This window comes from Corvus hawaiiensis, chromosome 26, assembly GCF_020740725.1.
Source record: "Corvus hawaiiensis isolate bCorHaw1 chromosome 26, bCorHaw1.pri.cur, whole genome shotgun sequence".
Classification (NCBI taxonomy): Eukaryota; Metazoa; Chordata; class Aves; order Passeriformes; family Corvidae; genus Corvus; species Corvus hawaiiensis.
Genome location: NC_063238.1, coordinates 5,626,554 through 5,642,502, shown reverse-complemented (window position 1 = coordinate 5,642,502; position 15,949 = coordinate 5,626,554). Strand labels below are relative to the sequence as shown.

The 15,949-nt window shown below is 40.7% G+C and overlaps 1 protein-coding gene across 2 annotated transcripts in view; it reads left to right on the top strand.

The window, feature by feature from the left end:
- The window catches only part of PLAG1 (PLAG1 zinc finger), a 51,948-nt gene extending 37,283 nt beyond the window's left edge, over positions 1 to 14,665 (top strand). The window contains exons 2-4 of one of the 2 annotated variants that reach the window (XM_048286690.1): positions 3,613 to 3,712; positions 7,525 to 7,883; positions 8,472 to 14,665. In XM_048286690.1, coding sequence (XP_048142647.1) covers positions 7,642 to 7,883; positions 8,472 to 9,735 — 1,506 coding nt within the window. In that variant the 5' untranslated portion in view covers positions 3,613 to 3,712; positions 7,525 to 7,641 and the 3' untranslated portion in view covers positions 9,736 to 14,665. The remainder of the gene's footprint in view (positions 1 to 3,612; positions 3,713 to 7,524; positions 7,884 to 8,471) is intronic. The other variant, XM_048286691.1, reaches the window with a different exon arrangement.
- Positions 14,666 to 15,949: the final 1,284 nt, after the last annotated feature.

The following is a 15,949-nucleotide window of genomic DNA, read 5'->3' as shown; positions in this document are numbered from 1 at the left end:
TTCACTCTGAATGAGTCTTTACTGTTGGCAAACCTGGGAGAGGTTGGACTGTTGCATCCTGAAATTAGTTTGCTCCATTACCACCCTGAGTGGCAGCTCCTTGCTTCCTTGAGCTATACTTGTTCATCCTCTTTCTTCCTCCACTAGGATGCCAGTCTGTGTTTCAGCTTTCCAAACCTCTCATCACACTTCCAACTGGATATCAACTCTTGCCCATGTGTTTCTCTCCCGTGACCCTGCTGCCTTTCATGAGCCACAGCAAACCTTGCCAGCTCAATTCACATCTGCACCTAAACCCTTGAGATGGGAGCACAGGTTAGGGAGCAGCAGGGGAGAGGGAGGTTGCCACTTGCCAAAGCAGCACGTTGATGGCAGTGACGCGTGCGTTTGGATTTGTGCCACGGTGTGAGTGAAGAGCAGAGGGGGGAGCTGCCACTGCTGCTGCCCGTGTTAGGTGGGGTGATGGTGAGCGTGGCACTGCTGGGGAGTCCTTTGCCTTGTGCAGAGTTGGGAGGGTTCACAGGCACAGCCTGGATGGACATAACTGTCTACAGAGGCCTTGGTCCTGTCCGTGTGAGTCCGTGCTCACCTGGGATCTGTGCGGAGAGCACTTCTTAAAGAATCACAGTTTCCATAGGGTAAGTAACTGCTTTTCATTTTGTTTCCTTAAAGAAATATTTTAAAACCATGATGGCTCTAATGCTATTAACTCCTTATTGAGTGCTACCATTATTATGATTCTCATATTTCTAGGACCCTTCCTTTGGTTTCAAACTGATTGATTTTGGGAATTGAAGCTAGATTTGCTGTTTTATATAAAAGGCAAAATGACAAATACTGTGTTCTCAGTACTGTGTTCTCATTCTTGCTCTTTTATTTTGAAAGAAAATAACCATGAAACTTGTTTTCCTTTACTGTGCTTGAACCCTCTTAAGTATGAAATGCAAGTTAGGAGGAGGATTATTGGTTATATTTCTGTATTGTCTTCATTATCCTTTTAGTTGAGATATCAAATGTTTTAAAATATTTTTAAGTGTAACTATTTTCTCGGATTTTTAAATAGGAACTGTGAATTAAAAAAAAAAGTGTTATTCTTTTTTAATATTAAAAAGGAATAGATTATTTTATATTTATATTTTATATTATTTATCTTCCATATGAGGGTTTTGGGGCACTTCTTTTTTCCTCCCTTTTTTATGGTTGAAATTCAAATATTATCTAACCTGAATTATCAGGGTGTTTGGAGAGTTAGCAAAATTCGTGCCTCACAAATTCTGGAAGATCTGGTAAATTGTAAGAATTCTAAGAATTCTGACAAATTAGGGAAGTAATATTTTGTTACTGCTACCCAAGTGGGCTTTGGGCACATGCATGTGACAGTGCATTTTGCAGTGTGATGCTTCTCTGCTTCATGTGGAGAATAATTTGAACGTTGTTACTCATTAAAAATTCTTCCTACCTCATCTAGGTGAAAAGCTTAATAACACTATGACTATAAGCAGTTACAAGGAGAACAGTACATCTTTGTCCAGTATTCTGCCTCAGGGATCTTCTAGCACCAAAAGCTTCTGAGAAAGGTGGTCTAGAAATCAGCATTATCATGGACAACTTTTGTATTCTGCGCATAAGGACAAGTCTTTTATCCAATGGCGTGTTTATTGTTGCAAAGCATAGGAATTATTTTATCTTTCCACTTAATCCTGTCGAATGTAGTAAATATTTTCATTATTCATACAAACGGAGCCCCTTTTGTATGTATGTTGTTGAGTTTTTTATATAATAATGACCCTGTAGAAATTGAGATCCCACTAATTGTAGGTGTAGCATTGCCCTCTCCTGTATCCACTGAATTGTGATTTTGCTGTATTGGTAAGGTAATGAATGAATAAGAGTACCTGACTGTCCTCCTCCATTCTCCTCAGCATTTTAGCTACATCTCATATTTATCTTATTTATATACTTGTTCCAGTTGCTTTGTTTTCCCCCAATTCAATAGTCTCTCCATGTCTCTAGTGGCCTGTCTCTGAGGGCATCTGCTTTTTGCTAGAGCAACTTTAGATACGTGGTGAGCATTCAGGACTATAAACATTTAAGATAAAATGTTAAATGCCACTGAGTGGACTTTATAATATTTTAGGCAGGATTTGTTGGGGTTTTTTTTCCCAAGCAGGAAATAGTCTGTAAATATGAATAGTGAAGGAGCTAAGTCCATGAGGACTTAGTCCATTATATCTGTGTGTCTGTCTTACATATTGTCTACTTACTGTGAACTATATTAGTAGAAACATCTGGGGAATGAAGCTCTTCCTTTCCTCTGTGATACTGGAAGATGTTGAGATGGGCATTGCAGGGTAACTGATTTATAAGGGTCTTGCTGGGAGAGGAGGTAAGGAGTCATCAGCATTTTCTCCCTTAAGGTGATTTGGGGACCTCAAAAAGTGGAGGTGACGGTTGTGCTCATTAGTTGAAAACAGAACTTTTGCTTTGGGTACTGGAGCTGTTTCTGCCTCCTGCCTGTATGTACAAAGCCCCACATAAATGTTCCTCAGCCATCAGAGAGCTTCAGTCAGTTGCTCTGAAGCACTTCTGACATTTATAGGTGTTCAGGGACACCTGTTTGCTCACATTCATGCTCACCAACAGACCATGCTGGGGCTGTGCAGACCTGAACTCGATATCAAAAGGAAGAATGGTTTCTGGAATGAATGGGAAGCCAGAAGGGAAAATGGTTTGTGTGTGGGGAAACGTTACATTGCTAGAGGGCTCCTGCCAAATAGCTTCAGCCTGCTGTGGGGTATGTGCACTGTGTAGGGCTTTGCCCTTACACATCTGAAAGAATTGGACAGGATAAACCTCCCCATTACAGTGAGGCACTGAACATATTTTCTCTGTATACCCGTGTCATCCAGGAGGCCTTCTAGCAAGAAAAGGAAGACCTGCTGCAAATTTACAAAAGGATGATGGCAGGGGAAAGGGAGATACAAGGGAAATTCCAAAAAAGCCCTCTCAGTTTGCTCAGGCATACCTAGACGTGCCCTCTTTTGGGATTTACCTGTAGCATGTTCATCATTAAGAGGTTTTATTATTTTTTTAAAATTAATTTTATTTTCCTTTGCAGGTCACCTTTTAAGCTGCTATTTCCTGTATAATTAAGCAGAATGAAGGCATTAGGTTCTAGTAAAGTTGGGCCTAATCCAGAATCTTCTCTTATTCAGTCCTTTTCTGAGTAAGAAACTCAAGTCTGGGCCCAGAATTTCACATGTTTTGCTCTTACTTCTAAATTATCTGTGGTCTGTGGATTTTTTTTTTAACTTTATGAAAATTCCTTTGCTTTTGTCTAATTTTATCTCTTTATGTGTCACTGTCCAGCATAGCATTAGTTGAAATTATGTAAGTATACTGCAAATTGAAGTGCGTAATTGCTACTGATAACGCAAGAATGATTCCTACAGTTTAAAATTAACAGTATATAATGTTCTGTGCATGGGTTGGATCTGTTCCTTTTAACTTCTCCTTTCCGATTCTTTCCAATCCCTGGTCTTGCCGCATCACAGCCTTTATGAATGTCCTGGTTTCGCTGGAGTCTAGTCCATTGTTCCTTTTGTTTTTCAGACCAGTAAAAATGGGAAGTACTGGATTCTGGTTTCCTCCAGGAAGAGTCAGCGGAACTGGTTAAGACCAAAATCTGAGGACTTTAGTGGGCAAACATCAGGTGTGCATTGAACAGAGGCTGCTTTAATCCTGCTTTAAGTATATGCTTCTTTAAAAATAGTATTATATATAAGCTTTTGTGTAATGTGTTATATTTGATACTGCATATAATCATTCATCCTGCAGTTGTGAAAGCACCAGTAAGAATGTGGATTTTAAGTGATAATATGTTGAGACACAAGCAGGCAATATTACTCATAAAATTCTTTCAGCTGGTCTTTGGAAAATTTAATATTTGAGGATCAGTGGTTTTTTTAAGTTTTATCTCCATTGCTCAGTCTATATATCCACACCCAAAAAAGGAAAAAAAGTGGTTATTTGCTATTCAGAGATCAATACAGACGTTCTTAATTGCCTCACCTATTGAGAAATGGTACTGAGATAATAGTGCACATGTGTTTTTTAATAAAATTGAGATTGGATCCACACTATATTTATTCTAATGATGCATTTTTAAGGACACTTAAACACAGTTCAAAGTCAGCTTAATTAGTTTGATCATAGAGGAACAAAACCCAAATTCTTCGTCCCTGTGAATGTTCTGACTGGTATAGCAGCTAGGTTACCTGAAGTTTTCGGAAGGTAACAGTAATGTTATATTGGCCTGAATATAGGATGGCCTCCAGCCTGAGGTGTGATTTTGCACTGAGAAAAGGAGTGAGGAGTTGTCAGATGTTAATTTAACAGTTAAGCTTAATAGGCTGTTTCACAACAAACGCTGCTTCTGACATCACCTCAGACTCTGCAGAGCACCCTCCTGCATGGCCTAATATCCTGCATCTCCCCAGCCTGATGCGCATTCAGTTCCTTCCCACCCACCCCAGTGTTACCAGTTCACCCCTATGCTCATGTCCTTAGACATTCCCAACACCTATGCAGCACTCCCTGAGCCTCCCTGGCCCCATAGCCCCATCCTGGTTCTGTCCACTCTCCCTCCCTGTGGCAGCTCATCCTCCTTCCCTGTCTTTCCTGCCATCCCTACTTCCATTGTCACTGTCTGGGCACAGAGTCCACTTGCTGCTGAGCTCTGGACCCAGCATGGTCAAAGCAGCCCCAGTCCTGTGCAGCAGCCTGTGGAGGCTGTTCCCTTGCCCTTTCCACTAATCCTGCCTGCCCTGTCTCAGGCTAGGTGTGGATTTTGCAGGGGGCCAGAGGGGCTGGACCCCTTGTACCCCATTGGGGCTCTAATTGCTCTGGCCACGCAGTGAGGGCTGTGACTGCTGTGCTCTTAGCTCTGTGTGGTGGGTCTCATGCAGGTGCCTGTGTGGTATGCAAGTAGCCTGTGTAAGTGTAGATCAGGTTGGATTTCTTTTCTTCCCCCTGAACTACATTTGTCAGGAGAGATTAGACTTAAACAAAATTTCATTCTACATTCAGGCCAATATTCATTGAAGACCAGTGTGTTCATTAACAGAAGAGCAAAATAAATTGTATTACCAGATTCTGATTAGAGGTTATATTGAAAAAAAAATCTTTCAATCCACAGATATGTCACAGCTTTGATGTGAATCAGACCCTCCTTTTGATTACATTGGTGGCTTAATTGAAGTCTGTGGAACTGGTCTTCATTTACTTTTATTGAAGAAAATTATTGCTCCCAGGTCTCCAAATAACTGTTCCTTATGAACTAGAATTAGTGAACTAGATTGTCGATTATGAGACAGAAAATAAAATTAAGCTGATACTTTGAAGACCTGTGCATTTTCCCACTCATGGAACTGATGTCTCCAGGCTTCATCCCACGAGTGGGAATGAGTTTGAGAGAAATCTGAAATCAGAAGAGTCCTTAAAGAAACGCCTTTTCTGTCACTGGGTATCTTTAAAAGAAGTTAGTGTTTCCTTATGAAATTTAAGGGAATAAAGGTCTTACAAAACTGCTCGTTTAAAGAAGGTAGCATAGTTTAGCCTGTCATTCTTCAGGGTTGAAAGGAAGCAGATTTCCATCTTGGTGTGCCAGTACTTCTCTCCTCTGCTAAAGACAAGGGAAAAGTTATGGGGAGGAGGGAGGAAAAGACTTAGACAAAGACATATTCTGTGTACACATTCCAAATGAAGATCTCAGTCTGAGGATTTCTTAAAATGTAGACATTAAAGAGGCACTTCCCGTTCTTCCTCTCCCTGCTTCTCCTGTCCTTCCATGCATTGAGGAAAACACAGGCTCTCCTTCCTTCTCGCTTTTTTCCAGGACCACGCTGGGGCATTTGCAAGGACCGTGTAGTTTTCCCCCCAGCACACCCGGGCAGTGCTCTCTGCTCCTCTCCGGAGCAGTTGGCTCCCTCCGTCTCTGCTGAGCCTCAGCAGGGCTGAGAGGACAGCTAAGGCCAGGCCTCGGCTCCCTCCCAGCTACCCGGCCTCCCTCACTGCCAGCAGGGAAGAGCCCGGTTTGTTTTCCGGGGAGGTGGTGCTGGGCTGGAGCAGCTGCAGCCTGGTGGTGCCTGCCCGGCTCCAGCTGCCCAGCTCCACCTGTCCCAGCAGCTGCGGCTCCCCCGGCCCTGCTGCCGGGGCCGTGGCGCTGCCCGGATGCCGAGCCCTGGCCCGGCCACTGCCCGGCCCCGGTGCCGCCCGGCCCGGCCCGGCCGCCTCTTGCGCAGCTGCGCCGGCAGAGACCGGAGGGGACAGCAGCTGCCAGCCACGACACCAGGGCTGGGGGTGGCTGATGGCACTTTCAAGGGAGAAAGGGTAAATTTTGGGGCGTTCCAACTCTCTCAAATGCTTGCATTGAGTGCTGTCCTGCTTCCTCCTTGTCCCCTCTGCTGCAGAGTTCACGCTCCACCCTTCCCACAACGGGTAGCACAGGATTTTGGTATCTGTAGTGGCAGTTGTGCTCCAAGGATGAAGCAAAGCTGTCAGCACCTCCTGACAAAGGAGGGCTGTTGAGTGCCCTGTGATGGCAGGTGCCCAGTTGCCACTATATGATACCAGATGATGAATTTAAAGTTGCTCACCCACAAGTCAGACACAAGGATCACGTCATGCACCTCCTGACAAAGCCTCCATGTTAGTTCACATTTTGCTATGCCACAGAGGCAGGACTAGGAGCCTCCATCCTGAGCTAGCCTGAGTCTGAATGCTTACAGCCCTCGTGTCTCACAGGATAGCATAAGGAGGGCGGGGTCTCCAGCACTGGGCTGATAAAACCTTGATCTATCTAATCTATCCCTAATCCATGGGACTTCTGTCATTCATAGATCAAGTCTCTGTTAGCAGAGGGTGAGTTTACAGGAGAATTTCACATGGTGTTAGGCGTCATTGGCAGTGCATGCATTTCGCTAGAGTAGCTGCGTAGACGTGCAGTAATCACAGGGAAGGAGGTACACGCGAGAGGGAACACGAGCTTTGCCCTCCATACTGTCAGCATGGGTACTGCCGCGTGTGGTGCAGGTTTTCAAACATTTTGAGGCTTACAGACTTTCACTTTGATAGTTGCGTGCGTGCATGCATGCGTGCATGTGTGCGTGGGGGTGTCCGTGCAAACACCACAGGCGCGACTGTAATTCCTTTGAAATCTGAAGCTGGCAAAAGGTGCCATCTTTGCCTGATGCCTCCCTTAATCTGACAGAAACTCTGCTGTTCTCCATCAGTGCTTGAGGGGAAGGTTGTGAGGTGTGATTTCAGGGCATATGTGGATCTGTTCATCCTGAGCAATGCGTTTTAAGAGTTTCAGCAAATAGTATAAAGAAACCTGTAGGTATTACATTAGACCAGCTGAACCTAACTTTATTTTTAAGTTTTATTCAGAAGCATCACATAGCAAGTAAACTTCAAAATCTAAGTTTAGTTACAAACTAGTTGTTTCTTATTTTTTTTTTCCAGTCCCCTTTTGCTTTCTTTTACGACCACATGAAACTTGAGAAGCCATCTAAAGCTAAATCATTTAGTGGAGTTGGGCAATTCCCAAGTGTCCAACAAGAAGGCCTGGTTTAGGCTGCGATGGCCACTGTCATTCCTGGTGATTTGTCAGAAGTAAGAGATACCCAGAAAGTCCCTTCAGGGAAACGTAAGCGTGGTGAAACCAAACCAAGAAAAAACTTTCCTTGCCAACTGTGTGACAAGGCCTTTAACAGTGTTGAGAAATTAAAGGTTCACTCATACTCTCACACAGGAGAGAGGCCCTACAAGTGCACACAACAAGACTGCACCAAGGCCTTTGTTTCTAAGTACAAATTACTAAGGTATTAAACTCTATTTATCTTTCAGATTATATTATCTATTTTATGTTGGCCGTGTTAAGCCGTGTAAAAGTATATATTTCTGTACGCCTTCAGCTGATTGCAGAGAGGACATGTTAATTAAAGTAGCCATTGGATTGTTTCTAGAATTCTAAATTACCTAAGTTTGCAAGCTAATGTCTTTGATTTTGTTTCTTAATTTGTTTTCTGCTTTTGTTTTCTGTTTGTTTGTTTTTGTTTTGTTTTGTTTTGTTTTTAATGAGCGTAGAATTTTCATTTGTATAAGGAATTGTCACAAGAGTATGGACTGAAAGTTCTTTGGCTATGGACTTTTACACGAGTACTTTCATACTTGCCCATATACCCCTGTTAAGTAGCTAAAACCCACCAAAACTAAAGTGTCAATTTAAGAGAAATGGCTCACGTTTTGCTATATTTAAATTTGTCAAACTGTCTTTGTAGTGTCATGCTTTCAGTTAAAAGGTTCTGTTGCAAAGCAGCCGTTAGTGTAGTATTTAGCTGCCATTAAAAAATGAGCACGTGTGTTTTTTGATCAAAATAATTACTTACAGAATATATCTGTGTTTAAAGGCATATGGCTACTCATTCTCCTGAGAAAACCCACAAGTGTAATTATTGTGAGAAAATGTTTCACCGAAAAGATCACCTAAAGAATCACCTACATACACACAATCCCAACAAAGAGGCCTTTAAGTGTGAAGAGTGTGGAAAGAACTACAATACCAAGCTTGGGTTCAAACGTCACCTGGCTTTGCATGCTGCAACAAGTGGTGACCTCACCTGTAAGGTATGTTTGCAGACTTTTGAAAGCACAGGAGTGCTGCTGGAGCACCTAAAAACTCATGCAGGCAAGTCATCGGGTGGAGTGAAGGAGAAAAAGCACCAGTGTGAACACTGTGATCGTCGGTTCTACACCCGAAAGGATGTCCGCAGACACATGGTAGTGCACACTGGAAGAAAGGACTTCCTCTGTCAGTACTGTGCACAGAGATTCGGGCGGAAGGATCACCTCACGCGCCACATGAAGAAAAGTCACAACCAAGAACTTTTGAAGGTCAAAACAGAGCCAATGGACCTTCTAGATCCCTTTACCTGCAACGTTTCTGTGCCTGTTAAGGATGAGCTGCTTCCAGTGATGTCTTTACCTTCCAGTGAACTGACATCAAAGCCATTTACAAACACTTTGCAATTAAATCTCTACAACACTCAGATTCAGTCCATGCAGAGTTCTGCATCTGCACACCAAATGGTTGCCACATCGTTACCATTGGGAATGCCTTGTCCAATAGATATGGAGTCTGTCCACCCTTCTCACCAGCTATCGTTGAAATATCCGCTCGGTACTACCTCATACGCAATTTCTATGCCTGAAAAGGAACAGCCATTGAAAGGGGAAATTGAAAGTTACTTAATGGAGTTGCAAAGTGGTATGCCTTCTTCATCCCAGGATTCTCAAGCATCTTCATCAAAACTAGGGCTGGATCCACAAGTAGGGCCACTAGATGATGGGTCGGGGGAAGTTTCCCTTTCCAAGGGCTCCGTTCCTATTAGTGAACCTCTAAACGCCCCATCATTGGACTTTTCTCAGCTGTTCAACTTCATACCTGTAAATGGCCCTCCCTATAATCCTTCTGTTTCAGTGGGAAACCTCGGAATGAGTTATACGCAAGAGGAGGCACATTCTTCTATGACTCAACTTCCACCACAAACCCAGGATCCACAAGATCCTAGCAATAGTATAGGTCTTGGGTCTCTGCACTCATTGTCAGCAGCTTTCACAAGCAGTCTAAGCACAACCACCACCCTACCACGATTTCATCAAGCTTTCCAATAGGATGTACAAAGCTGGCTTGTTAACTGTCTATTTGTAGAAATGCCTTAGGTGACCATTTTTAACTTAGTGCCTACTATAAGACATTATAAATTCTCTGCTTTTGTACAGTACCAATCTCATGAAGCCAGTAAGAAATTTAAATTAACTTTTTAAAAATGTTTTGAAAGTGTTTATTCTCAGCTGTGTTTACTTTGGTTTCTTGTTTTTTTTAAACAGTCTCATGGTATTGTTTTCATTTTCACTGCCAATTTACACATTTAAAATGTTCAATAGAAAGTCCTCCCAAGCAAACTGACAACATTCATCCCGTTTTTAAAACCTTTTCAACCATACCAGCTATTCCGTTTCATTGATGTCAGTGGTAGAACTGCCATTTTAACCTTTTAATATATTTTACTATTTAGAATAATCCATTTAAGGTATGTATCACAAAGATTCCTGAGATTTGGGAAAAAAATTCTCCAGTCCGTTTCCAAACAAATCCTCTTCCCAAATGGTGACACATCTGACCTGTTCTATAATGACAAATCTAAATTTTTAAAATAAATATAGAATTCAGATATTTCTGAAAACTTGTGTGTGTATATGTAGAAGTCCATATATACACATGTACATATATATAGCATTTTGACTTGTATTGAAGTCATGATAAAAGTTGTTAAGAGTTTTGCCATTTTCTGGCTTAAATTTTGGTGGCCTGTTATGGAAACAGAAGAAAAAAATTTAGTTTAATTCTCTAAAATTAGGGCTGAACAGAATTTCGACAGAGAATCTCTGCTTGCCTAAATGACAAATGTTTCAAGTTGAATTTGGAACTGTGTTGTTGTGCTTTTGTGACTCTGGTATAGGGAAACAGGCAAAATTAATGGCTGATCTTGAAATATAAAAGTGTCGTAATGTAGTAATGCAGAATATTTTGTCGCAGTTTTTGTTTTAATTCTTAACTTGCTGTTTTTTCTCTTTAGTAGCATAGAAAGAGTACTGCATAGGAACCTTCCAGCAGTGTATTCACATTTGTAGGCATCAGTCTTCCTGTTGCCACTGCCAAAGGGTGGATCAAGTCCAGCCAGAAAGTGTGTACCTTTTTTCAGTTCAAAACTAGTGTGCAGTCAGAAAGTGAATGTAAATTTGCAACTACCAGTTTGTTTTGTTTTGTTTTGTTTTTATTGGAGTGGTCTTTTCAGTTGTGTTACATGGTATGTTCTGTCCTCCTAAGCAACAAGTTAGATGTTAATCACACTTTCTACACCTGGGTACTTGGTTAGGGACTTTTTGCCCATTGCCAAGATTTAAAGACAGGACTCTTAGGAGTGAAGTAAAAGCATATTGCTTACACCACTTTTACCTAATGCAATATATTCTATTCCCCAACCCCTAATAACCAAAAGAGGAAAAAAAAAACCTAAAAAAACAACCAACCCTGTGATGCATAAAAGCAAACTAGAGTTGCTGTAATTCAACAATAACATTATTTTCCTTGTCATTTTTGTACAAGGAATTAAAAAATGGAAATCAAGTACATGAGTATCTCTCAAACCATATTGAGGATTCATAGAAGGTTTTAAGTGGTTAAACTAAATATACTTCACAGAAACAAAAGTTGCTCCCATTTAAGGAGCTCATGCTCCAGATGTTTTATCAGTAGCTCCTACTGGTTTTTTTTAATTCTAGGAGCAATATGCAGGTGTAGTTCTACTATTTTATACATATGTGTATTTAAATTTTATTACTGAAAGATAACATTTTTATAAATGTGTTTGTGTTCCAAAGGCATTAAAATAAGGATGTATTAATAAGGAAATTACCTTTTGAAATTCTGCAAACTACTCCTAGATTTTGGGTTTAGGAGCACATTATCTCAAAGTGGGCATTTAGCTCTGCTTCACGACTGCTTCCCCTGGTTTCTGTGAAACAGATTGCTCACTTGCTTACATCTTTAGTTGAATGATTTGTTCAATATTGCTTTTTTTCTCTTCACCTTCCTAAAGGAAAGAAAAATACAGGTGAACAGAGCACAAGCTGAATGCAACCAAATGTAACTCTAGTTTAAATGAGCAACCATAACGCATCTAAGAAACATTTGGGTTTATTCTCAATCCTTTTAATCAATCTGAGATGAAGATAAATGGACTTAATTCCTCCAGTGGGTTATGTCCCACATGGAGCCAAGCATCCACAACTCTCCCTGCAGCAGAGGAAAGCTGCAAGTGCTTGGCATCCTGCAGCTGGCCCAGCAGTGTGGCCGGGCAGCACTGCCCTCCCTGGGCAGCCCTTGGCACACCAATTTCCAGTCTGTAGCCACTTTTTATGAGCCCCAGCTGCCGAAAGACTTCATAGAAAGCAAAACCCACAGACGCTTTGCCAACGCCCATTTCTTAGTGCGTAGCCAGAACCCTTACTTACTTTGTTAGTGCCTTAGCTTCCTGAAAAGGGATTGACATTTCACTTGGAGTTAGATGTACATTTCACTTGAGAAATAGAGACCTCAGACAAGATATTGAACCTCATTCAGTCAGAGTTTCAGTGGGTGGCCGCACCCAGTGTGTTTGCAGCTAAACTAGGACGTAGGGTAACATGGAAGCAGACTGACCCTTTAAGCAATACCAACACCACCAGAGTGCTTTTGAGCATCACTTAGGCAGAGTCAATATTGGCCACTACTAAACCATCAGTTTTTAAACCCCGTTTTCTTGATTTCCCATGGATTCTTGGCGGGAGGGGGGAGGGCTGGCTGATCATGCACCACTCTTTGTGCAACTTCTAAACTTCTAGTAAGGTTGTTTTGTTGTTGGGGTTTTTTTTTAAATATATATATTTTTGTGTACTTGTTGCTTGTGCTTTATTTAGTAGTAAATTGTGGAATAGAGTGATTTATTGTTAATTTGGCAGTAGCGGTTTTTAAAAACCATATACTGACTGAAACATGAGCCAGAGCTGATTGCTTTATTAAGCTAATAATGAATGTTAAGAGTACATATTTTCAGGATCATTTGCCTAGTGAGCTAAACTTGTATTATAGGCCAATATTTTTTAAAATAAAGCTTGGTCAACCTCTATGTTACACATATTACAAGATATAGCACTTTCAAAAAGAAAACCTAAACCTTTTAAGAAAATTTCTTACAGGTTATGCTTTTTATTATAAAACCTTTTATTATAATTTGTTTCAAGTGCCATTAGATTACATATATGTAGGCCTTTGGTATAATGCTTTGTGTACAAAATGGTAGACGTAATTTTAAACAGGTACATTTTTACAGTGTTTTCTTATCAATTTGCTATATTGCACAGAACCAGTGTGTCTTTCTTAAGGGTTTTACAATGGTTTTTACTAGGTTTACATGTTTCAAACTACACTGTCTTCTACCGCCGTTTTGAATACCAGTCAAAAACAATTAGGAGTTTGTCCTTACCATTTGCAAACTGTGTCCTCTGGAGTTCTTGATGGTAAACTTTGTCAAAAATATTTAACATGCAGTATTTGATACAGAATTTTTTTATCATATCCTATCATCACTATGCTGCTGTCTGAAGTTAACTTAGGGCCTGATCCTGCATCTGTAAATGTTGAGGGGATCCTGCATCCTTTGTTATGTCTGTCTCATACACTGGTTTAGCAGCTTCTCCTGTATTCTTCTCAGTCTATAGATAAACCTCTGAAATATATGTACTTATCTGGTATGTAGTAAACCATTATAGGCTTAGCTGCCCGTCCTGCTTCCCCCCAGTGTACAGTTTAAACCGCAGCTTACTTAGCATCATGCTCAACTTACAAGTAATGCCACAGTAGTTCAAAATGTGTTTGGGTAGTCCCAAAGCTTTTATGCAATAAAAGTGTCTTACTTTTGTTGGAAGGCAGTGTCTTTTGATAACAGTTATCTAGCCCTGGAAGTGACACAGAACTATTGCTAATCATATGTAAACACTTTTCAGTATAAGCTTCAGTGGTACAGTTGAACCAGAGTGAATGTTTATCTCCTCAGAAACACTCCTGCAATATTGTTATATTGGATCATGCTGCTAATGTAACTTGGGATACAACTCCTCTCATGGTGCTACAAACCTCCCTGTCTCATTCAGATGTATTTTTACCCATAGAAAAAAAAGGACTATACTAGACCTATAGTTGTATGATATATTTTTATACTGTGACTTAATTTGTCATTAATGAACTTTGTGCAACACCACAATGTATTCATATGCACTTGCAAAAGTAATATTTTGGACATGCAAATTTAAACGCTGACAAGCCCAGCTCACAAAAATAGGTGACTGCTAGTTAATGTTAAATGTGGGCTTTTTATATGGTGTGGAGTGAAGAACATACTATATGTTACTAAAAGCCTTAGAAAAAAACTGGGAAGAGTATATTGGGGAATGATGACACACCCAAACCTGACTCGGATTGCTGAAATTATATTTTTAGCTAGTGAAAAAATTGTTTGGACTTGTATGCTAAAATGTTTTTAATGATAAAAGTTTTGAGTCAAAAAAAGTAGAGAAAAAAAAAATGAACACAGACAACCCTGCATTCCAGACTGAATTTGTATACGTTTCTTGCATTTAAAATTTGCTATCCTGTGATATGGGAAATTGAGTTGCTTATCATGTATATGTACTTTAAAATGTATTCACAAACTACTGTTGTATTTGTATAAAATATAGACAAAAAGATTGCATATATATTTTTGTGTATAAGCTCTGTAAAATAGCAATCACATTATGAAGCTGCAGCAGAACTTCATTTTAAACATTCACATCCAAAGAAACAGACTATTTATTATCCACATACCCTGATTATAAAATATACCTTGCTGCTATTAAACAATAGTGCTGCAGCTTCTTGTGGCCTACAGTGTTATGTTTGCTGTACAAAAATATGTGAACTCCACAAAATATATCAATAAAATTACAGAATGGTTTTAGTTAATGAATAACTTATGCCTGGCATTTCAATAGATGATCTTGATCTGCATGTTTGGGATTGCAATAAGTAATTGCAGAGTACATCCAGTTTTGCTGGGTGTAGTTTGCAAAGGTATAATTGTCTTTCTAATTTATGACTGGTAAAATGTCAGTTTTTCAGAAAATCTTAAGGCATAAATATCTGCATTTCATGATTTCACCAAGGAACAAATGGGATGATGCTACTGTGTCTGTGGCCAGACAGATCTGAACTGAAGGAAGCAATTGAGTTTGCCATCAAATTGCACTTTGAAATGCTGTGAGTCACTGGAAGGTGAGTATGGGGTATCCATAGTGGGACCATTCCTTTGGGAGACATAGGTGAGTGATTCTCCATCATTTCAGATTAATGCAAGTCTGTAACATCGATGGTTATAGTTTGCAGGACAAACTTTAAGGGCATGGCATGTGCTAGACACAGGATATGGGTTGTCTCTCTGCCGTATTTCCAGAGGAAACTCAGTTGCTTTGATCCCATAGATGTCCGTGTGCCCGTGGCACTGGTTTCTGAAGAAGCCGGACTCTAATGCTTGGGGAAGAGTTGCCGCGCAGCCAGCTGAGCAGCCTGCACACGACTGCAGAAAGTTACCTCTCTGCTCATTCCACGCAGTTGTTCCCTTGCATAGACTGTTTGCCAGGAAAGTAAAAGACTAGCATTTCACATTTCATTGCTTTTTGGAACATACTTTGTTAACATCTTTAGCACTGTCTGTGTTTCCCTGCTTTTGAGTTCCTCTCTTTTCCAAGTTTTGGCTTTTTAGGTTCCTTGCTGTAACCCAGCTGGAGAGAAATGATTGTTAGAGAGAGTTGTTGGCTTTCACCTTCTCAGCATGCAGACATCTTTGCTTTCTTGTGATCCGTACCCCTTTCCTCTGAGCTGACTTACCACTTCTGTGCCACAGGTTTCTAACTTGTTTGAGAGGGTTGGCGTTGTTATATTGAGAGTCAAAAGCTCAACAGATGCTCTACGATATGAAATACCCTGCAAAACGATTTATAACCACCCACAAACACATACCCCACACACACCCCCTCAAGAGAAAACCACCCATTCATTGTGTTGCTGTCCTAGTTGGTCTCACCCACCATTACTGATTCAATGTGTCCTCCTTCCAAGCAGATACCCTCTCAAAATTCCATCAGTCTCTGCAATAATTGGAATGTGATTGCACAGATGACATCTGCGTTTTATCCAGAGATCTCTTGGTGCATTCTCTCCAGAGTTTCCTTGTTAAATTCAGAGCCACGG